Raw genomic sequence first — 24430 nt, forward strand, 5'->3', positions numbered from 1 at the left:
AAAATGGAGGATACTCTGTGCACCTGTCAATTCAGCATGGAGCTGCCACCAGCCCATACCCTGCTCTGTGGGCCACCCACAGGTGCCCAAAAAACATACACTAGGGGCACAGGGTTGTACCCCCCCCACCCATGGGTGCCATAAGGGTATCCCACAGGTCCGTTCACCAAACCAAAAGAAAGAGAGCTGCACCGCCAGGAGTCCCACATGAACTCCTGCGCGGAAAACACGACAGAACACACGATAAAAAGCAGTAAAGGACAAGGATACGGAGGCCCTGTCGCTGCGATGCATTTCCAGCATCACAATCGCCCCCCCCAGACTGAGGTGGAGGGTGCCTAATCTCCCACGGGATAGACACCCTCATCCAGACGGTCAACATACCTTCTGGAAAGGCCATCTGCATTATCGTGACTCTTCCCTGGTCTGTGCTCTATGGTGAAGTCTAGCCCTTGCAGGCTAATGGACCACCTGAGCAATTACGGGTTCCCCCCCTTCCTCTGCATAAGCCACTTCAGGGGTTGATCCCGTAAGGTAGGGCCTAAAACGCCTAAGGCTCCAAACTATACTAAAACATTCCTTTTCAACAGTAGCCCACCTAAGTTCTCTACCCTTGAGTTGTCTACTGATGAATATGATAGGATGTTCTCTCCCTTTGTCATCTAACTGGGACAAGACAGCTCCAATTCCGGTGTCGCAGGCATCCGTATGGACGATAAAGGGTCGGCTGTAATCAGGCGCACACAACACGGGTGCCCGACACAGACTTTCTTTCAAGCCATCAAAGGCCCTCTGACAGTCTTCAGTCCAATTGACCTTCCTAGGCTGCTTGGGTGAAGTCAGAGCTGTCAGTGGTGCAGCTATGGTTCCATAGTCCGCCATGAAATTGCGATAGTACCCAGTGAGGCCCAAAAAGGCTCTCACCTGGGTTTGAGTAGTGGGAGTCTCCCAGTCCTGTACATCCTGTACCTTACTAGGGAGAGGTTGGATTTGACCCCCTCCGACCTCATGACCAAGATACGTGACTTTCCCCTGAGCTATCTGGCACTTGGTGGCCTTGATAGTGAGGTTAGCCCTTTTTAAAGCCTGCAACACTCTACCCAGATGTGTCAAGTGCTCTTCCCAAGTGGCACTGTAGACAGCAATGCCGTCTAAATAAGCCACACAAAAGGCTTCCAGCCCACTGAGAGCATGATTGACCAATCTCTGGAAGGTGGCAGGGGCATTCTTTAACCCAAAAGGCATGACCCTAAACTGGTAGAGTTCCTCTGGTGTTGAGAACGCCGTCTTTTCCTTGGCATGGTCCGTCAGAGCTATTTGCCAATAGCCTGAGGTGAGGTCAAAGGTGCTCACAAATTTGGCAGCACCTATGGTGTCCACAAGCTCATCAGCCCTGGGCAATGGGTGCGCGTCAGTTTTGGTGACGGCATTGACTCCTTGGTAGTCCACACAGAACCTTCAATTCTTGGTACCTGCTGGGAACTTGCCTTGGGGACAAGGACCATGGGACTGGACCAGGGACTGGTTAAGGGTTCAATAACACCCAGATCCAACATCTTGGCGACCTCAGCCTGGATGTAGTTCTTAACCGTATCTGACATTCGGTAGCTCCTGCTCTTGACAGGCATGCTGTCACCAGTGTCAATCTCGTGCTTACACCATGGTGTAAGGCCTGGCGTCAGTGAAAACAGAGAGGCATACTGCTGGAGCAAAGTCCGGCAGGCCCTCTGCTGCTCGGTGTCAAATCTGGAGAGAGTTGCACTCCCTCCACTGAGCCATCCTGATGGTTGCTATGCCGCAAATCACGAAGGGGCTCACTCTCATCCTCTTCTTGCTCTGAAGCCAGCAAGAGACATGAGACTTCTGCTCGCCTGTGGAACGGCTTGAGCCTATTAACATGGAATACCTGAGGGGCTACCCCTGGGATTCCCATGTTGACCAGATAATTGACCTCGCCCATTTTGGAGACTGTCCGGAAGGGTCCAGTCCATTTAACTGCCAATGCCCGAGGCTTGGTAGGCTCCATCACGAGGACCTCCTGTCCCGGAGTCCACTCCACTTGCGATGCTTTAAGGTCATGCCAGTATTTGTTCAATTCCTGGCTGGCCTTGAGATTCGCCCTTGCTTGACCCATCATCTGTGTCATCCTCCGTCTGAGGCCTAACACATAGTCCCCCACTTGCTTGGTGGGAGCGGCAGGGGTGGCTTCCAAGCCTTCTCTGATCAAGGCGAGGGGCCCCCTCACGGGATGTCCAAAGAGCAACTCAAAGGGGCTGAAACCAACACCCTCTTGAGGTACCTCTCGGTAAGCAAACAGCAGGCATGGCAGGAGGAGATCCCATTTCCTCCTTAGGGGCTCTTCCAAAGCACCTAGCATGCCCTTGAGAGTTTTATTAAATCTCTCAACCACACCATTGGTCTGGGGGTGGTAAGAAGTGGAGAACTTGTAGGTTACCCCGCATTCTTTCCACATGGTTTTCATGTAACTAGACATGAAGTTGGATCCTCGGTCAGAGACAACCTCCTTGGGGAATCCAATGCGGGTGAAAATGCCCAGGAGGGCCCAGGCAACCACCTTGGCAGTAACAGTCCGAAGGGGTATAGCCTCAGGGTACCTGGTGGCATGATCTACCAAAACCAGGATGAACCGATGTCCACCTGACGTGGGAGGGTCAAGGGGACCGACGATGTTGATGCCCACCCTCTCAAACGGTGTGCCAACCACTGGCAATGGCTGCAGTGGGGCAATGACACTGCCTCCAGTCTTGCCAGACAACTGACAAGTTGGGCAGGTCCTGCAGTGAGACTCCACTTCTACTCCCTTCCGAGGCCAGTAGAAATGGGCAGAGAGCCTCTGCTTAGTCTTCTTGGTACCAAGATGACCAGCCTCATGCACCAACTGCAGTAGGAAGGGCCTGTAAACCTGGGGTACCACCAACCTCTTGAGGGCACCAGGTTCAGGCTTAGTGGGCTCACTAACAAGGAGCTCACCCTCCCAATAAATCCGGAAAGTCCTAGGCACCTCGCCTTGTGCCTGGGACAGGGCCTGTTTCCTCAGACCCTCGCAAGAGGTACACTCTCTCTGTCCTTTACAGAAGTCTGCCCGTGAGGGTCCCGCTTCAGCCAACAAGCATTGAAGAGCGGGATGATCCTCCGGGTTGAGAACCTCTCCCACTGGAGAGTCGTCTGGCTCTTCTCCCACAGGAGTTGAGACGGGGCTTACCACTGGACCCAGCCCGTCCGGAGCATGGATCCCAATGGGTGCTGTAGGAACAGCAGGAAGAGAAGGGGCTCCCTTCACAGAGGTGGCCTTCTTGCTCTTCCTTCGTCGTGCCTTAGGCCGCGCCTTCGGCGCAGGTACCTGACTCACAGCCAGACCCGGTGTCACCTGTGACCTAGTGACCGCAGCAGCAGTCATGGGAAGACCATCCGTGATCAATCCCAACTCGACTAGATCGTTACCTAACAGAATGTTAGCAGGGACGTTGTCCTGAACCAGGACAGGAAGCTTTGCTGTCTTGTCTCCAATTACGAGTGTGACTCGGGCTACAGGTGATAATTTGGGAGGCCCACCAGCTAACCTGGTGGTTCTCAGAGGAGCATCTACACAGTCCTCTGGCTTGAGCAGGGTCCTGTCCACCACTGTCATGCTTTCCCCAGTGTCTCTCAAACCAGTAGAAGGCTGGTCATTCAGGAGGACACTTCTCAAAAATCTACGGGTGTTCTGTGGGATAGTCGCCAGTACTTCCGCGTACTGGTCCCAGGCCCTAAGGGACAATAAGGAAATCTCTACGGGAGCACCAAAAGTGATTCCAGTTGAGGAGGAGGAGGGGAGGACAGTGGCCTCCACCTCAGACATGGGGTAAGGGTAGGTCAGGCTGACAGCCTGTACTCCGAGTGCCTTACCTTTACACTTGGAGTCACCCCTTTTGTGATCCAGAGCCCTACAGTCCCAACAAGTGCAGGGAGTGCGGGGTACGGTACTGGAACCACCGGGAGCCTGCTTTGCAGCAGGTGGACCACTACTCTTATTCCCACCCAAAGATGACTTATCCCCACTAGATTTTTGGGTTTTAGGAGAGGAGGGTTTAGGTTTATTCGACTGTGACTGCTTTTGGGACTCGTCAGCTTTCTGAGAGGTCCCCTTTTCTTTGTCCTTGTCCTTCCCACTGGAGTCTTTAGGGGACACCCGGTGGGAGACCCACTTGTCAGCCAACCTAGCCAGTTTAAAGGGATCCAAAATGTTCTGGTCAGCAACATACTGACGCAGCTCCTGTGAACAGGCTTCAGAAAAATGCTCAAAAAACAACAGGTGGGACAATTCAACAAAAGTTTTCACCTTGTAACCGTCAATCCACCCCATCATATTCATGTGCGCAGCACTCACCCAGTCGACCCAAGACACATTCTCTCTTTTCTTAAAATCCCTTAACCTTTTAAGGTATTGGGTAGGTGTCTTGCCAAACTTGGCAATCAAAGCAGATTTCATACACTCACACTGACCTCTTTCTTCCACACTCAGCTTCAGAATACAGTCATATCCAGTTTGAGGCACTCTGCTTAGCAAACACTTAGTCCAATCTTTTTTGTCAACATCATGAATTGCACAAGCCATTTCAAACGCTTCAATCCATTGGAGGATATCAGAACCCTCCGAAAACACACCAACCAAATCCTTCATAAATTTAATTGCTGGGGACCTGACACTCTCACTGGGTTTCGCTGAAGTCTCCACTTGAGCTTTCTCTATCTGGATTCTCTGACATTCAGTGTCCTTGTCTTTGAGTTCAAGATCCCTATTCTTGAGTTCCACTTCTTGCGCCAGCTCCTCTTTCTTAAGCTCAGCATCTATTTCCAACTTGCAATATTCAAAGGCCAATTTCATCCTTAATAACTCAAGTTCCGAGGTATTGCTGGGGTTTGGAACAGAGGCAGCAGGAATGGCGGCATCCCCAGAAACAGATTCAGTAGAAACCCCAGGGGCAGAGTCCTCATTGGTTGCATTCCCCCCCTCATCAAGAGTTTCACCATTGGTCTGGTAGTCCACCAGGGCAGCTATCAGCTCAGCCCTAGAGTTATCCACAAAGTCTAACTCCCTGGCTCCACAAGCACTCTGGAGAGCCGCTAAGCTCATCCGAGTCAATTTACCATTCGCACTAGACTCCATTGCTTGTAATGCAGTTATTTTGTACACACCCAAACCTTAATCGAATAAAGTGCAGATATTTTGTAAGTGGCACGGTTATACACTGATTCTTAAAACCATAAGCATCCCACCGCTGCCACCAGTGTAAAGACTGGTAGGGGGTGTCTGTACTTCCGCTCCCTATATGGTAGAGGAGAGGCAAAGCGGACCCCAGCCAAGATTCTCTATTTGGTAGCAATGGGCGAGCAATCAAGGCCTAGCTTCTCAGGAGGTGATGCGGGCTGGTTCTTAAGTACAGTGTAGTCCCCGAACCCCCACAAAGGAATGTCCACACACTGTATTACTGAAAACACAGTCTTTATATAATTAATATTCAAAGGTATGTACACGATCACAATAACGCACTTTGTACTTGGAAGTCAATAATGATAAATATATACACGTCTAGAGTGGTACCACTAATGTTATCGAATCTCATTAAAGTGCATCAACTGTACGGTTAAAATGTCACACAGATCAATAACGAGTAAACCAGCAATAGAGATAGGCAGGAACGTAAGATGGTTAAAACAATAGGCAGAATACTGGCCCCTACCTCTAGGCGCAGTTCTGTGTGGAGATCCCCCCACCTGGGCAACCTGTAAATAAAGATATATAGCACAAACCCAGTCCATATAATGTTCAATAGTCTTACTTCTTCCTATTAAGGTTTTACCCCCCCCAATGTACCTGGTGGAGTAGAGTTCTCCGACGATGCGTCGACCGATCCTTCTTGAGTGCCTCCGTTTCAGGCGGGAGCCACGGATCGTCGAGAGGTGTCGGGGAACTTGGCGTTCGGTGTCGGGGAATCGACGGCCCTTCTTGAGTGTCCTCCCTTTAAGGCAGGAGTCACAGGTCGTCGAACGTCCGACGGTGAACAGGGTGAACTATGGCAGGGAAGTGGCCGCTTCATTCCTAGCGGTGCTTGTCGACGACGGAGCGTTGGCATGCTGCAAGGAAGAGGCGTGCGGGGCACCTCGGTGACAATAGTTCTGGACCGCAAAGAGATGATGAAGAACTGTGGCCCAGCAAGGGCGTCGAGTTGTCAGAGTCTCTGTGGTCTTTAGGTGGCGGGAAACCCACCGGTGGATGCTCCTCGGCGCGTCGACGGTCGGGCCTTCTCCAGCGGGAGAAAAGCGGATGATGATGCAGACGAGAGCGTCCGATGATCAATGGAAGTTCTTAGGCAAACGGGAGCACGGCGGCTTCGGTCGGCGACTGCGGTCATCGACAGTGGCGGACAACAGTCCGAGTGCTTCTCCTTGGAGTTCTGCAGCAGTCCCCGTATCGGGTCGGCAGCCTGTCGTAGGTCTGTCTACCAGGGAGCGTTGGCAAAGATCAGCTGTGCACGATGGTCCCTCGTAGCTCGGGAAGAGGGCGCCTTACCAGGTCCTCTCTGGGTCAGTCCTTGGAGGCACAGCAGCTTTCAGATTGTGAAGGAGAGCAACAGCAATTCTTCTCGTCCAGCAGGGCTTCAAGGTTAAGTGTCAGTTAATCCAGTTACTCGTCGTAGTGGACTTCAGCTTCTGAACACGATTCCTAGCAGTGAGAGGTCCCCAGATATACTGTTTATCTCCCATTCATTCCGCTGGGTCACACTCAAGCATCCAATCACGACTACGGGCATTCATGCAGGCAGGCGGCCAATCAGGCACATGAGGTATTCAGGCCATTCACTTCTCTCCAGACACTCACAACAAGTTATGTGTATTGGGACAAGTACCGAGCCATTCAACACTCCAAGCTGCATTCATACCGGTTTCGGGCAGGGTTGTCTCAGTCATTGTGTCAACCACCAGATACTAGACACCCACAACACAGAATGCATATTCGTCACACACTCTATTCACCCAGGTCCCACCCACAGGAGGTACCCACAACATACATCACCGGGAAGGCTCCAGCTAGTCTGGCCGGGCCTTCACAACAACACCATATATGGCATTTCCACCCAACAGCCAGTCAGGGGGAAGGGACAGAGTCAGGGTTTCCCAGGACTTTGGGAAAACAAGGTAATGGGTAATAGAAAGCAAGAGGCCACCAGGGCCATCTTGTTCTCCATCAGGAATCAACTGATCCCAATGGCAGGGCCGGGGTATCCCAAAATGGAGGATACTCCGCGCACCTGTCAATTCAGCATGGAGCTGCCACCAGCCCATACCCTGCTCTGTGAGCCACCCACAGGTGCCCAAAAAACATACACTAGGGGCACAGGGTTGTACCCCCCCACCCATGGGTGCCATAAGGGTATCCCACAGGTCCGTTCACCAAACCAAAAGAAAGAGAGCTGCACCGCCAGGAGTCCCACATGAACTCCTGCGCGGAAAACATGACAGAACACACGATAAAAAGCAGTAAAGGACAAGGATACGGAAGCCCTGTCCCTCTGATGCATTTCCAGCATCACACCTGTCCACAACCAGAATCAAGGCACACAACGTGAAGCACCCAATCTGCCACGCACAACAATGGGTGTACCAAAATGATCCCAAAATGTGGTGCTTCCATGAGGTCAAATGTGATAACTGCTGTGTTTCTCCAACACAGGCCAAGGTGGCTGGGGTGGTGTTCCTGATCACGAGCATGCAGACAGAGCAGAACCATCCACAGCCTGCACCAGTTTACGGTGGTTCCTGTTGACTGGATGTGTAAAGACTGTGCAGCCCCATAATTTGCAGTGGGCCCCAAATCGAAATATTGAGTAGCCTGAATACTGTCCACTCGGGGGTGAGTGCCAGATGTACGTGAGAGGCTTCTGGTTGTGAGGTATTCACCCAAAACCGGGGAACTATCACCAAACCTATCTGTGCCCTGCGCTCCCATCTGAACAAAGCCTCTAGCTGACGGTGCAGGTATTCATGAATGAAATGGCCGACCTTATTGCTCTACAATCAGAGGCCAAATGAACCTGGATGATCGAGCTCAGTCCTATCTTCCTGGACTCCAGGGACAGATCTCTGTCCTGGGTTTAGAGGGTTCAGAGCGATCAGTTCGGGTCGAGGGTGAAAAACCCAGAAAATCAAGATATCTCTGCTATCCTTTCGTTTTCCAAGACACTGATTTAGCTGGTATTCGGGATCCAAAAAAGTCAGGAAAGCCAGTAGGCACAGTTGCTACCATCGGATAGTGCAGGAGCAGGTCCACTCGGTTCCATGTAATAATGTCCACGCAAAAATGTCGCCTGGCAACAACGTTGCTAAAAAATGGCTGTTTTTACAGGGACATTATTCCATTGAACATGCGGGGGACACCCGTGCAAAACCCAAACCCTTTTTTTTTCAAGGGGAGCCGGGGACATCCATGCAACACTTGCTACTCTTGACCCCATAGGTATGGTCACCATACATAATATCAAAACAACCTTTTTGCAGCGAAGTTATGTATGGCGACCATAGATATGGGGAAATCATTACCTGGTACCGTCCATTCGGGGTGTCTTGAATTCATTACAAAGACCCCGACAAAAACCGAATGCCATTTTGGGGTCTGGTCAGTCATTGGGTTCTGGTCAGTCAGTGCAAGAGCTGATTGCAAGGGAAGTACGGCAGTTGATCTTGTTCCAGGAGTTTAAGGTTGAGGTCTTGGTCTGGCAGTGAGTATCTAAGATGGGAATACCCGAAAGTACATAATCTGTAATCGTTGTTTGATTTCCTGCCAATCGATATCCCGGAGGATCGCTCCAACCGTCCTGTTCCTCCGTGTCCCTGGGGTCAGGGACACAACGCAACTGAGGAGAATGTATGTTTTTAATTGTTTACCAAGAGTGGTTTTCTGGACAATACCATTGGGCCAGATACAGTATCAGAGATCTTGTTATGGCTGTTTACTCAATAGCAACATTTGCCAGGAACATGCACATTCTTTGCCCAATATGTAGGGCCTTATCTTACCGAATGTTTTATAAACATAGTCGCCTATGCGCTTCATCTCCATCACGCTGGCGCATACATCCGTCACCTAACTGCTTAAGCCCTGTAAACAAGGCTGCATAGAGGCTAAAATCCCACCTACTATTGAGGTAATGGGCCATGCAGAATAAGACGTTTTGAATTCCCATCTCTACCATGGGCAGCTAGTTATCTGGTCCACTGGAAGTGGTATAGTCCAGAAAACCGCTCTTGGGGAGTAATTAAAAGGATACATGCTCCTCAGTTGCAGGTCACTTTCCATCGCTGTTTCACACTGAAACTACACCTGGCAAGGCCCTTTCTCGGGGGTACTGTCATAACCCCTCCAACTGGCATCAGTGCTTCTCGTCAGCATTTCTCCATTGGTCCCCACCAGACAATATATGGGCGGAAGTAATTATGCTTCCAGTAGACTGGTGTTACTTGCTCATAAGATCATCTTTGCATTTTTAATTTGCAGCATGGGGGGGGGCGGGCATTTGCCTGTTGGTTATTCCGCTGTGCCTTGCCCCTCATTTCATGCCTGCATTGCTTGTCTTGCTGTGGGAAGGTTTTAGTGCTGGGGTCTGTGATGGTGGCGCATTAAGGAATCAAGATCTAGATATAGGGTCATCATACAAATTCTAAAACTAACAGCTAAGATCGCCTTTTCCAAATATCCAAACATTGTAAAATTACCAGATGAATCTGTGCTAACGGTGAGGTCAAGTTCTTGGCATGGTATTTGCTTTCATTTAACAACCTAACACATCCTCATAGTCTTGCTTCACTTCAATCTAATCAACTAGACAGATAATGTATAAAAGGGTATTGCCCAATTTGTTCGAATCTAATTGATCGTATGATAGTTTTGGCCGAATTAGGTCAGTAACATTTGTATGATTAAATTCGAACAAATTGGGTAATCAATACCAAACATGGGGAGAAGGGGTTGGGGTGGTGTTCCCTGCTCCCCATGTTTGGTAGTGAGTGCCTTGGGGGCGGGGGGGAGTTGTGAAGGGGGTGTCCCCTGCTTCCTGAGGACTGGAGGAGGGGGACGAAAAAACAAAAAAGAGTAAAAGCGGACCCTGCGGCGTGAGATCCAAACCGCATAAGAGGGACAGAACCGACGATGCAGGGTCAGATGGAAGCGAAGAAGCAAAAGGTAAGTGTGGGGTGATGTATTGGGGGCTGGGCGTCAAGGTTGTTCCCGATTTGGCCGTGGCAAATTTGTATTCACATCGAAACTGACCACAGTAAATTTCGGCACAAGCAATTCTGGCACGATCAAATCACATATATCCGTATAAAAGTAAAGCCAATGACTGGAACACTGTCCCAGTGGCATGAAAATGCCTACCAACCTTACATTGGTGCTTATTAGGTTTTCGCATGAAATATTAGGATGGGCTGGTATATGGGTTCTCAAATCAGGCACCTTTGGAACATTAGATAATGTTTGTTTTCCTTTGCTGGAACATGATTGACCAAGGAGGCAATACCTTACTTTACACCTTTTTATGTTAAATATTGTTTAGGCTTTTGCGTTCCTTGGCGTTCCTTGGCTTGTATGAGTTACGAGTTACAAGGGGTTGTTGAAGGGGTTGTTGAAGGAAGAAGATGCTTGAGAAAGGTTCAGAGGCCCAGGAATCCAATATTTAGATGTCCGTGTGTGCAATGGGCTGGGAGCCACAGAATGGAAAAGAAAACACATATGAACTTACCATCCTCTGTACATCCTTTGCCTTGAGCTGAAAGGGCTCTGAGGTGGAATCATTGTACTGATCTTGGTAGATGTCCTTTAGGTCCTCAAAGGAACCTTGAAAGAGCTGGCATTCCATTATCTCTGCAACCGTTGTAGTCATTAATTGAACAGAAGTAGAGGAAACAGTGGTTGTTGTGTTGCCAGGAATCTTGGCCCTAAGACCTGAAATTGCACTTAGAGCAGATGCTGAAGTTGCAAGTGTGGCAGAGACCTTGGTAGCTTTGGTGGTGGGGGTGGCACTTTCGATTATGGCACTTGAGGTTGTGGTCGCAATAAAATCATTGGCTGGATTAAGGATGGACTTATTCTTGCTGGTGAGATCAGACGTCAGATACCCATTAATGATGGACGGGAACTCTGCGATGAAAAGCACAATTTCACAAATTAGACAGATACTGCAGCATGGATTTTAACATTTAACAGCATCAGAAAGGCAATTTTGCCACAAACAAGTACATTTCTTGAAACACTTCTGCAGCACCCATTTTTATAGAAATGAATTACTTTCTGCATGCACCTCGCCTCATTTTGGACCTTGGGGGACAGACCGAGACTATGTGAGGCTTGTCCCCCAACTATGATTGCAACTTTTCCCTCTTTAGGGTTGTCTGTGCAGACCCCAAGCCTTCTGTTCTTTCTTCTTGTGTGCCATGTATGAAAGAAACTCTTGGTAAATTGTTTAATCTCTCTAGAGGCCTAGATATTTTCAATTTTTGATTCATTTATACTACTGTATCCTCAACAAGGGAACACTTTGGATGGTATCAGTTGTTTCAAACGTGATTCCATCTGCTGGCAGGAAACCTTCACACTGGCAACCTTGCCTTAAGTGCGGGGCTCCAGAAACCCACAATTGGACAACCACAAACCTGCAATGGAACATTGTATCAAGTTTAGGTTTCCAGAGTTCGTAGTCCATTTCACTGGGGCTTATTAAGGGTTCCTGTCAGACTGGGACAAGAAATAGGCCCGGACAGCCATAAAAAAGTGGCCCACCCATCGCCTCAAAAAAGTGGCCCTCAAACCATCATCCGTGAATCGCGTCAATTCATGACTTCACCGAAAATACTACTTATGCAAGGTTAATGTGTCTGTTGCATGTTGTTTTTTGTAAACGCTTGAGAAAGTGATAACATTCCTTTTGATCTTTTAAAAAAAAACATCATTATCACATAGCTTAATACTTATTTAGCAGAACCAGACTCAAGGCATGTCTGCTCATTGCCACCAGTAATGAAAATAGAGTTGCATTTAAAAAGCAGTACAGCCAAATGATGACACCGGAAAGAACCAGTTGCCAGTTGTATCTATGCTCAAATAAAAACACAATTCATAAAATAACATGACTTTGCATAAAGTTCTGTGACAGGGTCCACAGCTCCGAGGCACAGGAGTGGCATGAACCAACCAACCCCACTGCGGTTTTGGGACCAGCAAGTCGATGCTTATTCAGGGCTTCGCAACCCCAGAAGGGAAGGAGGGTTAGGGTGACGAAGGTTGGATAGGATAGCATTCTCATTGCTAGTGTGGACTGTAATTCCTATGCCAACTACTGCCACCTCTGCCCCCAACCGGTTGTAGGTGAAAGGGTCGAATGAAAAGATTCACAATACAATTGTTTCGAATCAAAAGGACCGAAAACCAAAAGATCAGATGCATTTTTATTTTGGGGGGTTCCCCACGAAACACCAATTTTTGCCCAAAAACCACAATTCTTTCCTATACCAATCCCCAAAAAATAAAATACATTTAAAAAAAGGCATTTGATCCTTTGGTTTTTGGTCCTTTTGAGTCGAACGTATTGTATTCTACCCTTTTTCATACGACCCTTTGACTGGACACCCCCAACCCCCCCCAACCCTTATCACCGCATTATGAGAGGATTGGGAACTGCAATTTGCAGAAAAATATCCAAATCAAAGGATGAGTATAACAAAGAACTGTCACTGTTAGGTTTTGACTTACTGTTCTCATTGTGGCCGCTACAAAATAAAGAAGAACGAGACAGCCCAAACTACGCCGCTTGCTTCTAACTGTATGTACCGCAAGGTGTGATTATGAGTCAAAGCACAGGGTGTTAAAGGCTCAATCGCATGACATTTGCCATTGCCAACAGCTAAACTATTGCAGCCCAAGCTCAGTTTGCCTCCTTGGTGCAGATTGAGACAGAACACTTACTTTGCTTCCTTGTCACTTGGAGCCTGTTCTTTAGAGTTTGCTTTCTCCTGCACAGTCACCACTTTCCAGATTCTCTTCAGAGGCAGCACAGGTTTCTTTCAGACAGTGTTCTACTCTTGGCTGCGGCAAACAGGTCCAAACCTTCACCCACGTGTCCCGGAGCTCTAGCGCTAATGGCGCACCTTGGACATTGAACTCCCGACACATGCTGAAATGCAGCCTGTGTCCATGGATATGACAGTGTACTGAAATTGGAATTGCAAACGTGCACCCCGGGCAAACTTGCAAACAGTTCCCAGCGGGGAACCAGCAGTGGTCATGTGAAGGCATCTGTAGACCAGACTTTGTTGCCGTCACAAACACTTAAAAAAGGGTTGCTTGCCCTGGCCCCCACCTAATGAGAGAAACTCTGGTTTGTGGTCACTCCACCAGCTGCAGCAATTCTGGCACCAACTTGGTGTGACTATTTGATCACTCTGCCCAACGCGATTCCACAAGCAAGGAGTGTAGGGTTATCACAGCCCTTCGCCACGCCGCACCAAGGCACTGGGCACCCATACTGGTCATCGTTATACTCATGCAGAGAGTACTAGTGAAGGATCTTGCAAACTGGACGCTGAAAGAAACTTGCTGTAGACTTTCCGCAGTCCATCACACCCCTGTGATGCAGATATCACAGCACAGAGCATTCCGAATCTCCAAAGTTAGGTGCCTCAGGCTCCAGGAAAAACATTTTCAAGAGGGCTTTGATCTTCACTGAAAATTAATGCCCCCCCAATAAAAGACCAGAACTACTTTGCGGTCCAATGGCTGCAAAGTCAGCTTAATGGAAGCAGTACATGGCAAAACTAGTGGCACTGAACCCAGTACATACAACTATAAATCTGAGAAGGAGTTACAAAGCCTTGCTCACGGTAGAGAAGTTACTCGGACTTCATGCTCTGAGACGGCTGCAAGGTGGCAGGACATAAGCAAATCACAACAGCATAGCAGAACTGCAAAACAGGAGAATAGCATAAGGTGTCAAATGTTTGGCTTGAATCAAGTAGTGCGTACATGTCAAAAAGGCCCCCAGGCCTCAGCAGGTACTTGGCTGAGTGAAGGCTAGACAATATGCTTTCTATATAATACTGCTCATGTGTTCAGGAACATTCAATTGGACTGTTTCCATCAGATTTCTATCTATAGGTGTGAAACAAACATGTCATTATGGAAGTGGTACCTGGACGTGGGTGTCCTTTGTGTTCCATCTTACACTTAAAGTGCCTCCCAGCTGCTGGGAGACATTGCAAATGTGTCTATTATGTACAAAGAAACCCCACATTCAAATACAATGAGGTATTACTATATTTATTTTAATAAACTTTTATTTTAGTTTACACAGACATTAGAGCATTACTTGACAAACATTCTGGCTTCATCGTCATACGTTTCACAATGTGCAGGTACACTTTGAACAATATTATGATAACTTCGAGCCTTCCTCATTTTCACATTTCTTGGACAAATATTGTCTATATCTGCCCCAGATGTCCTTGGGGCGATTATGCGTAGATAGTATATCGGCATACACTTCCTCACAATCACGGGCCCACGTCATATCTCTTTCCCAGTCCTTTGTCGTGGGTGGGTTCCCACTTTTCCATCGCATTAATATTGTAAGTTTTGCCGGAATCAAACTGATATTAAGCAGCTTGCGCCAAATTGGATTCATTTGGCTGACCGTGCCCAACATACATATTCCAGGGTCCCACACCACAGGGAGGCCCGATATTTCGTCTAGTGCAGGGCACACTCCCTCCCAGTATTCCGCAAGGCATCTGCAAGATCACAACCTAGGAAGGATACCAGCCCCTTCGCTACCGCACCTTGGACATTTCCCGTCTGCCGCAGGGCACAAGGTTCTGATCCTGGCTGGAGTATAGTAGGTCCTGTGCAATACCTTATAATGTATTAATCTGTAGCGTGAGTTATATGTTACATTTCTTGACAGTGCACACAGTTTTGCCCATTTTTGATCTTTAATAGTGCAGCCCAGATCCCTTTCCCATTTACCCTTGTCTTCAGAGGGCGCAATCTCTTTAGTAGCTTGTATAATCTTGTATAGTGTAGAAATGGATGTCTTAGTTACATTAGCCGTAAACATGTAACCCAAGCCAAGGTGTATCTGCGGCTCCACCAGTAATATTTCCCACACTTCTGCCATGGCAGAGCACAGTCGTATATATTGCAACTTCTGCAGTGGATTTCCCCCTATGATTTTATTAATTTCTTCCCAGCTGATGAACAATTTATCTATGAATAGATCCCCAAACCGATGTATCCCCTTGCCCCTCCAGTGTGTGGCGAGAGTCTTATCCTGTGCCGGGGGTAAGTAGTGAGCCTCCTATAGCGGCATATTTGGGTTTGTATAGGGCCTCATGTCCAGAGCAGCCCGCCATTCTGGTCCAAGCAGAGCAAGTCACTAATGCCGGGGCAATGTTGTTGTCCTTTCTAACTTTGGCTTCTGCCGCTCTATCTAACAATTTTAGTGGGCCTAGGGAATGAGTGTGGGGCCAGAGGGTTCCCATCGATCCAATATGTAGTGTAGTAAGCCTGTGCCGCGAAGGTAATATAGTTCAAAATCCAGAGCTGGGAGACCGCCCTGTGGATACGTCTGGATAAGCCTGCATCAACTCACTCTGGATTGCCCGTTAGTTCCAAACAAATGTCGTGCATGCACCTTGGATCTTATCGAACAACGACCTACCTGGCCATACAGGGACTGTGCTAAACAGGTAAAACAGTTTCGGCAGTATAATCATCTTGATCAGGGCAAGTCTACCCATAAGCGAAATAGGCAAGGATCGCCAGGCGTTCCAGTTTAGCGCATAGCACATCTGAAATACTTGCATAATTTAGGGCTCTGACGGTCTGTGTATTACGCGCTATTTCTACCCCTAGGTACATCACCCGTGTGGGGGTCCATAAAAGTCCCTGTAGCTTTGTAGGTTTGCGAGTGACATCCGTAAAGGGGAAAATCTCAGATTTGGTCAAATTTAGCCTCAGCCCAGAGTATTCCCCGAACTCCTTTACCGTTCGAAGTGCCCTGCCTCGGGTGGTCTCGGGGTCCTTTAAATATAACATAATATCATCTGCGTATAATGTGATGATCTCTATCCTACCTGTAAGGGAAATTCCTATCCTGCTATGTCTGGCTCTTAAAAAGTCCGCCAGCAAGGCAAAAAATAGTGGTGACTTTGGGCAGCCTTGTCTGGTGCCACCTGCCAATTCCAGGATCACCGATAGGGTGCCATTGAGACTGATTCTGGCGTACAGCTTAGTATACAGTATCCGTACCCACTTTACGAAATTCGGGCCAAACCCGTAATTATTAAGGACTCTGAATAGGAAGGGCCAGTAGACCGTATCAAAGGCCTTTTGCATATCCAGTGCCAGAGCCAACGCCTGTGCGTCTTTAGGTATTGATGCTATAATATTGTAGCAACGCCTAATGTTGGTCGCAGTGGACCTACCCAGGACAAAGCCCGCCTGGTCCTTGTGAACCATATGTGGCATTAGTTGATTAAATCATGTAGCTAGTATTTTAGCTAATATTTTCGTGCCTGTATTTATGAGTGAAAGTGGCCTATACAACCGACATTCCTCCGGGTGCTTCCCGGCTTTGAGTAACAACGTAATGATCGCTTCACGCGTTGTTTCAGGCAGTTCACCGGATTCAAGAGCCTCAGCCCAGATATAAAATAGTCGTGCACCAGCGACGTGGTGAACTCCTTGTAGAATTCGGCACTTAGTCTATCAGACCCAGGAGCCTTCCCATTGGGGAGGGATTTGATGCCTTCAGCTATCTCTGTTTGTGACAAAGGAACATCAAGGGTTTCTATTGTCATCGGCGACAAAAGTGTTGTGGGTATGCCGGCCAGGTATCTGTCTATCTCTTCCTCTGTGGCGACGCTCTAGGGGAAGTAGAGGCTTGTATAAAAATCATAAAATACTTTTCCTATTTCTTCCTGATCAGTGACCACCACTCCGTCCGGTCGTGTTATACATGGGATGTTGGATTGGCTCCGTTCCCCTCTTATCGTCCATGCTAAAAGCTTACCTGGGCGTTCCTGCTCACTATACTGCCTGGCGGCAGCCGGTCTATCAAAGTAGCAGATTTCTTGTGCCTCTGTCTCTTTATACTCATCTAGCTGTGTTTTCATATGAAGTTTAACCTGGGGCATTGGATTAATGGCATATTGCTCCTGCAGTCTCGATATGCCTTCCTCGTGCCTTTTAAGTTCCCTGCGAATATCCTTGAGTACTCCCAACTCCGTTGACATAGCCACCCCCCTCATATAAACCTTAAAGGCCTGCCACAGTGTCGCCGGACTCTCCACCGTGCCCTCATTGTTCTGGAAGTACTCATCAATGTGTTGTGTGAGAGTTGTCTTATACACATGGTCTGCCAGAGCGGAAGCCTTAAATCTCCAAGGTGGTCTCCGCTGGGAGATCTTGGGAATACATAGAGACAGCAACACCAGGGAGTGGTCCGAAAGCGTTCTGGGTAATATTGTTGCTTCTGAAACCCAGCCTAGGATCCTCTGAGATGTCAGTGTCAGAATGTACCAAAGTATTAACCGAAAAGGATACGATACTCAAAAGGATACAGGAGGTAGGGTCTTCCGGATCCCTGTTCACACGATTTGATAGTCGTGAAGTCAATAAAAGACCTTCCAAATGATACAACCCTCTGGCTGATAAAACAGGCAGAGCGATGGATCACTGGAAAGGGCGTGGGTAAGGTATAGTAATCCAGCCTAGGACAAATTAAAGTATCATGAATAACTGCTCCAACCTGAGTATGATGAATTAGATAATGACAGGAATGTTCACACTGACCTTTAGATTTGGGTAGAATAATCCAGAAGTCTCTTGATGGATTTGAATGAAGAACAAACGACAAGGAAGGGAAAATTAGTAAGGGAGACTTATCCCGAATGCAACGAGGCTCACGCTAGATACGGGTTGAATTCACCACAGGATAGCGTCCAAAGTTCAGTTCAATGTCACCTCCCAATAATCCTTGAAAGGCTTCCTTCCCACTATAGGGATCAATCCTTCTGTTAATTCCACAGATGCAGGAGTTAGAAGTACACGCGGTTATAAACAGCCGCGAAGAAAATAACGTTTGAAGACAACGTGCGCGTGTGGATTTTACACGCGGGCAGGATTCGCGCAGTCTGGACCAGCCGCGTGTGAAGACAACGTGCGCGTGTGGATTTACACGCGGGCAGGATTTACGCAGTCCGGGCCAGCCGCGTATGAAGACAAAGAGCGCGTGTGGATTTTACACGCGGGCAGGATTCACGCAGCCTTGGCCAGCCGCACTTGAAGACAAAGAGCGCGTGTGGATTTATACGCGGGCAGGATTCACGCAGCCTTGGCCAGCCGCACTTGAAGACAAAGAGCGCGTGTGGATTTTACACGCGGGCAGGATTCACGCAGCCTTGGCCAGCCGCACTTGAAGACAAAGAGCGTGTGTGGATTTTACACGCGGGCAGGATTCACGCAGCCTTGGCCCGCCGCGCTTGAAGACAAAGAGCGCGTGTGGATTTTACACGCGGGCAGGATTCACGCAGCCTTAGCCAGGCGCGCTTGAAGACAGAGAGCGCGTGTGGAATAACACGCGGGCGGTGTTCCCGCAGTCCGGAACAGCCGCGTTTAGAGACAGCATGAGCGTGTGGAATTACACGCGGGCAGGATTCCCGCAGTCCGGACCAGCCACGCTTGAAGACAGAGAACGCGTGTGAATTATCACGCGAAGGGATAGCTCCAGGAATCAGCGTGTGGCGGAACACACGCTATCGAAGGCCCAAAAGTAGCTGTAGAAATATGCCAGGATGCAGATCAGAGGTTCAGCTACACAACGCCAACAGAGACGATCAGAAGCAGCGAGTGAAGTTTCTACGCTGCTTAAATACGTAATACCGTAGTTCACGTGACGAAGCAAAAGTCACGTGAAGTTAGCGACGTGAAAAGTGCAAACGTCGTTTTCCCGGTAACGTATCGAATAACCTCCATTTGGAGTAGAATGGTCTAGCTGTTCTACGAGCGTAGCGTCCAGCATGCATGACAGTGCCATCCCCCAAAGGGACAACCTCTCCCCTTCTTGTGTGAAAGCGCTTCAATAAAGCAGGAGCATGAATATTGGAAAGAGGTTCCCAGGACCTATCTTCGGGACCATAGCCCTTCCAATCCACCAGATAATATGGTCGTCCAGAACGTAGTTTCATATCCAGTATGTCTTGTACCTCGTACTCATCAGACCCCCGCACAGAAATAGCAACAGGCCGTACAGGCAGTCTAGTAGCTTCAGAGAATGGCTTAATGAGTGAGACGTGGAATACAGGATGCACCCGCCATCGTTGTGGCAAAGCCAGACGTACAGCAGCAGGATTAAGAACATGGAGCACTACATACGGACCGATGTATTTAGGCAACAATTTCTTTTTGCCTGGAATTCTTAAGTTCTTAGTGGATAGCCAGACTTTCATACCAGCCTTATAGACAGGTGCGGAAACTCTATGAGCATCGGCATAGAACTTGTCACGTCGTTTAGCCTGCTCCAATTGCTGCTTCACCTTTCTTTGTAATCTCTTCAGATCACGAAGAGTACGGCCTGCGGCAGGCGTGTCCAAGGATAGACCGGAATCCAGAGGTATTGATCGGGGGTGTTGTCCATAGAGAGCATAGAACGGTGAAGTGCCTATGGCACTATGATAAGAGTTGTTATAGGCGAATTCAGCCGCCGGCAGTACCGTGAGCCAATCCGATTGGTATTGCAAACACAGACACCGCAGATATTGTTCCATAGTACAATTGACCCTTTCGGTCTGTCCGTCGGTTTGAGGATGATAAGCACTGGACATTCTATCATCAATTAGTAATGCAGAAGTTAAAGCTCTCCAAAAGCGTGACGCAAACTGCGAGCCCCTGTCAGTAATGATTACTGATGGTAGACCAAAGAAACGAAATATATGTTGGATGAATAGTTCAGCCAGAACAGTAGCAGTTGGTAAACCAATACAGGGAATAAATAGAGCCAATTTAGTGAAATAATCTACTACGACCCATATGGTATCATATCCCTGATTTGGGGGGAGTTCTACCACAAAGTCCATAGATATCATGTCCCATGGTTTGTTAGGGACAGGTAGGGACTGGAGTAAGCCCACTGGTTTACCAGGAGTATTTTTACATTGGATACATACAGAGCAAGAAGATACATAGTTTATAACCTCTTTTGCCATGGATGGCCACCAGCACCACCTTTTGAGCAGATCCAGTGTTTTCTTCCGTCCAGGATGGGCTGCAATCAAGGAATCATGGTTCCATTTGAGGGCTTTATTCCGCATTGAAGGAGTTGGTAGATAAAGTACTCCTTGTGTGAATGGTAAACCGTTATGCACGTCCAGATTCATATCCTGGACTACTTGTGGATGATTTTTTACCCACTCTTGTATTTCGGTTTTTAGGGATGGTTGAACCGAACAACTACAAATTACATGATCTGCCAACAGCTGAATCTGTACTTGTTTTTCTTCCTGTGCCTCTTTACTCATACGGGACAAAGCGTCCGACTTAACATGTTCTCGGGCAGGACGATAGGTGACCTGGAAATCGTATTGGGCAAAAAAGACATGCCATCTGGCCTGACGGGCCGTAAGGCATTTCATGGATTTGACTGCTTGGAGATTTCTATGGTCAGAGTACACCAACACCTGTTGTTTGGCCCCAAGAAGATGATGACGCCATTCTCGGAAAGCATCTTTGATAGCCAGTAGTTCCCGCTCAGTGACGGTGTAGTTCCGTTCATATGAGGTGAGTTTGCGAGAGAAGAAAGCCACTGGGTGTTCCTCCTTGGTTTCTGTGCAAACTTGTGAGAGCACTGCACCAATAGCGACACTGGATGCATCCGCTTCAACGACAAACTGGCGATCAGGATCCGGATGTTGAAGCACGGGTGCAGTGGTAAATGCTTCCTTCAGCTTTTCGAATGCTGCTTGGGCATGTTGGTTCCAACAGAAAGGAACTTTGGAACTAGTTAAAGCCGTCAAAGGAGCTACTGTTTTGGAAAAGGAATGGATAAATCTGCGATAGAAATTCGCAAAGCCTAAGAAAGACTGTAGTGACTTGACGTTATGCGGAATCGGCCAATTCAAGACGGCCTTTACCTTGGAACGACTCATTCGAGCACCTAGATTGGTAATGTCGTAGCCAAGGAATTCCACTTCCTGTGAATGAAAGACACATTTTTCGGCTTTCACATAAAGATGGTTCTCCCTGAGTCTTTGTAGGACTGTAGAAACATGTCCGACGTGTTCCGATAAAGATGATGAGTAGATCAAAATGTCGTCCAGATAGACAACCACAAATTGGTCCATTATGTCTCTGAATATATCATTCATGAAGAATTGAAATGTGGCGGGAGCATTGCACAGACCAAAAGGCATCACCAAATATTCGTAAAGACCATACCGTGTCTTAAAAGCGGTCTTCCATTCGTCGCCTTCACGAATGCGAACCAAATTGTATGCACCTCGCAAGTCCAATTTGGTGAAATAACTGGAAGTGCCTAACTGATCCAACAGAACGTTTATTAGTGGTAAGGGATATTGGTTTTTGATGGTGATATCATTAAGTGCCCTGTAATCAATGCATGGTCTGAGATCTCCCTCTTTCTTAGGAACAAAGAATAGAGGAGATGCAGCAGGAGATTGCGAGGGCCGTATAAAGCCCATTGCTAGCGCTTTGTCAATGTATTCTTTTAACACGACATCTTCTTTAGGTGTTAATGAATAAACACGGCCTGTAGGAATTTTGGCACCAGGAATCAATTCGATAGGACAGTCGTACTGTCGATGAGGAGGTAATTGTTCTGCCTGGCCTTTATCAAAGACATCAGCATAATCAGCGTATTCGCATGGTATGATATTGTCGCATTGATGTACAACGCTGATAGTAGAATCCTCCACCATAGAGGCCAATATGTGTTTTTTATTTGACACCTCCTGACTGGTAAAGCAATGTTCATTGCAATGAGTCGAAGGATATTGGAGCGATCCCGAAACCCAGTCAACAGCAGGATTGTGAAGGGTTAACCATGTAAGACCAAGTATGATCTCGTACTGCGGAGCAGCAATAACATCGAAGATGATTTCTTCTGAATGGTTATTTGATAACGTCATCTGAACAGGTACCGTCTCCTGGGTTACCATACCAGAAATCAAAACAGATCCGTCCACGGTGTTCACCGTTTCAGGTCTTTTTTTGTTAACAAGGGGTAAGGAACAGTTCTTGGCATTAGTGATGTCTATGTAATTGCTGGTGGCTCCAGAATCAACCATGGCCTTGGAAACCACTTCTCGCTCATCACAACGTAACGTCACCTGAACTATTACAGGCGCATGTTTAGGAATGGTACTGGAGTCCGATGAAACACTCGACATAGGGACTCCTGCTAATGTCGAGTTTGGCGTTTCCCGCACGCTTGATGGGTTTTTTAGGACATGTTGCCAATAAATGCTCGGAAGAACCACAGTACATACATAAGTGGTTTTTTCTTCGGTTCTCCCGTTCTGCATTGGACAATCGGCCTCTCACGGCGCCTATCTGCATGGGTTCAGGGTCGTTAGAGATGACTGCTGGTGTCTCTGACCGCCCCGAGACTGGCATGAAGGGCTTTTTCTCTCCCTTTCGAGCATTCCTTCGGGCGTCGATTTGTAGAACCAAGTCGAGCAGCTCTGGGAAACCCGTAGGAACCACAGGAACTGTAGATAAGGCATCTTTCAGTTCTTCAGAAAGACCCTTGTAGAAAACAGCCGTTTTCTTGCTGTCAGGCCATTGGGTTTCCGCCGTCAGTTGATTGAACCGGGCAACGTAAGACATAAGGGGTTGGCTGCCCTGTTGTAGGTTAAGCAACTCTAAATCTGTGGCTTGAGTAGAGTAACGCATGTCAAAGACTTTACTCATAGCAGTCAAGAGATCGTCACAATCGTACAACAAAGGGCTATTTGTTTCCAACAAAGGGTTAGCCCAAGCAGCAGCTGTGCCCCCTAAATGGGAAAGCACGAAGGCTGCTTTTGTGGTTAGATCAGGAAAAGATGTAGGACGGCAAAGAAAATGGAGTCGGCACTGATTTACAAAGGTTCTATAGGTTTTGGGATCACCCGTGAACCTTTCCGGAGGGGCCAAGGGAAACTGAGTGGGCATAACCACATTAATAATTTCCTGTGGGGGTGCCGTAGTCCCAGATCCAGATGCAGTAGCCATCGGCGCCTGTGCTCCCTGAGGACTACCATGTAGGGCGTCTTGCATAACGTCCATACGGTGCCGTAACATGTCCTGTGCTGTAACCATTTCATTTCTCAAATCGCTGATCAACTGTGTCAAAACAGCTAAAGGATCCGTACCCTCCATGGCTTCTGATTCTGTCAGAATGTACCAAAGTATTAACCGAAAAGGATACGATACTCAAAAGGATACAGGAGGTAGGGTCTTCCGGATCCCTGTTCACACGATTTGATAGTCGTGAAGTCAATAAAAGACCTTCCAAATGATACAACCCTCTGGCTGATAAAACAGGCAGAGCGATGGATCACTGGAAAGGGCGTGGGTAAGGTATAGTAATCCAGCCTAGGACAAATTAAAGTATCATGAATAACTGCTCCAACCTGAGTATGATGAATTAGATAATGACAGGAATGTTCACACTGACCTTTAGATTTGGGTAGAATAATCCAGAAGTCTCTTGATGGATTTGAATGAAGAACAAACGACAAGGAAGGGAAAATTAGTAAGGGAGACTTATCCCGAACGGAACGAGGCTCACGCTAGATACGGGTTGAATTCACCACAGGATAGCGTCCAAAGTTCAGTTCAATGTCACCTCCCAATAATCCTCGAAAGGCTTCCTTCCCACTATAGGGATCAATCCTTCTGTTAATTCCACAGATGCAGGGTTAGAAGTACACGCGGTTATAAACAGCCGCGAAGAAAATAACGTTTGAAGACAACGTGCGCGTGTGGATTTTACATGCGGGCAGGATTCGCGCAGTCTGGACCAGCCGCGTGTGAAGACAACGTGCGCGTGTGGATTTACACGCGGGCAGGATTTACGCAGTCCGGGCCAGCCGCGTATGAAGACAAAGAGCGTGTGTGGATTTTACACGCGGGCAGGATTCACGCAGCCTTGGCCAGCCGCACTTGAAGACAAAGAGCGCGTGTGGATTTATACGCGGGCAGGATTCACGCAGCCTTGGCCAGCCGCACTTGAAGACAAAGAGCGCGTGTGGATTTTACACGCGGGCAGGATTCACGCAGCCTTGGCCAGCCGCACTTGAAGACAAAGAGCGCGTGTGGAATAACACA

General features: G+C 48.0%; 1 protein-coding gene across 2 annotated transcripts in view; it reads right to left on the reverse strand.

Moving 5' to 3' along the window:
• LOC138488151 (transmembrane protease serine 11D-like) overlaps positions 1-24430 on the reverse strand; it is a 942850-nt gene that overhangs the window by 527302 nt on the left and 391118 nt on the right. For both annotated transcript variants that reach the window (XM_069614932.1, XM_069614931.1), the window contains one exon: positions 10797-11194. In XM_069614932.1, coding sequence (XP_069471033.1) covers positions 10797-11194 — 398 coding nt within the window. The remainder of the gene's footprint in view (positions 1-10796; positions 11195-24430) is intronic.

Source organism: Ambystoma mexicanum, chromosome 9 (genome assembly GCF_040938575.1).
Source record: "Ambystoma mexicanum isolate Mex_15411 chromosome 9, UKY_AmexF1_1, whole genome shotgun sequence".
NCBI classification, from domain to species: domain Eukaryota; kingdom Metazoa; phylum Chordata; class Amphibia; order Caudata; family Ambystomatidae; genus Ambystoma; species Ambystoma mexicanum.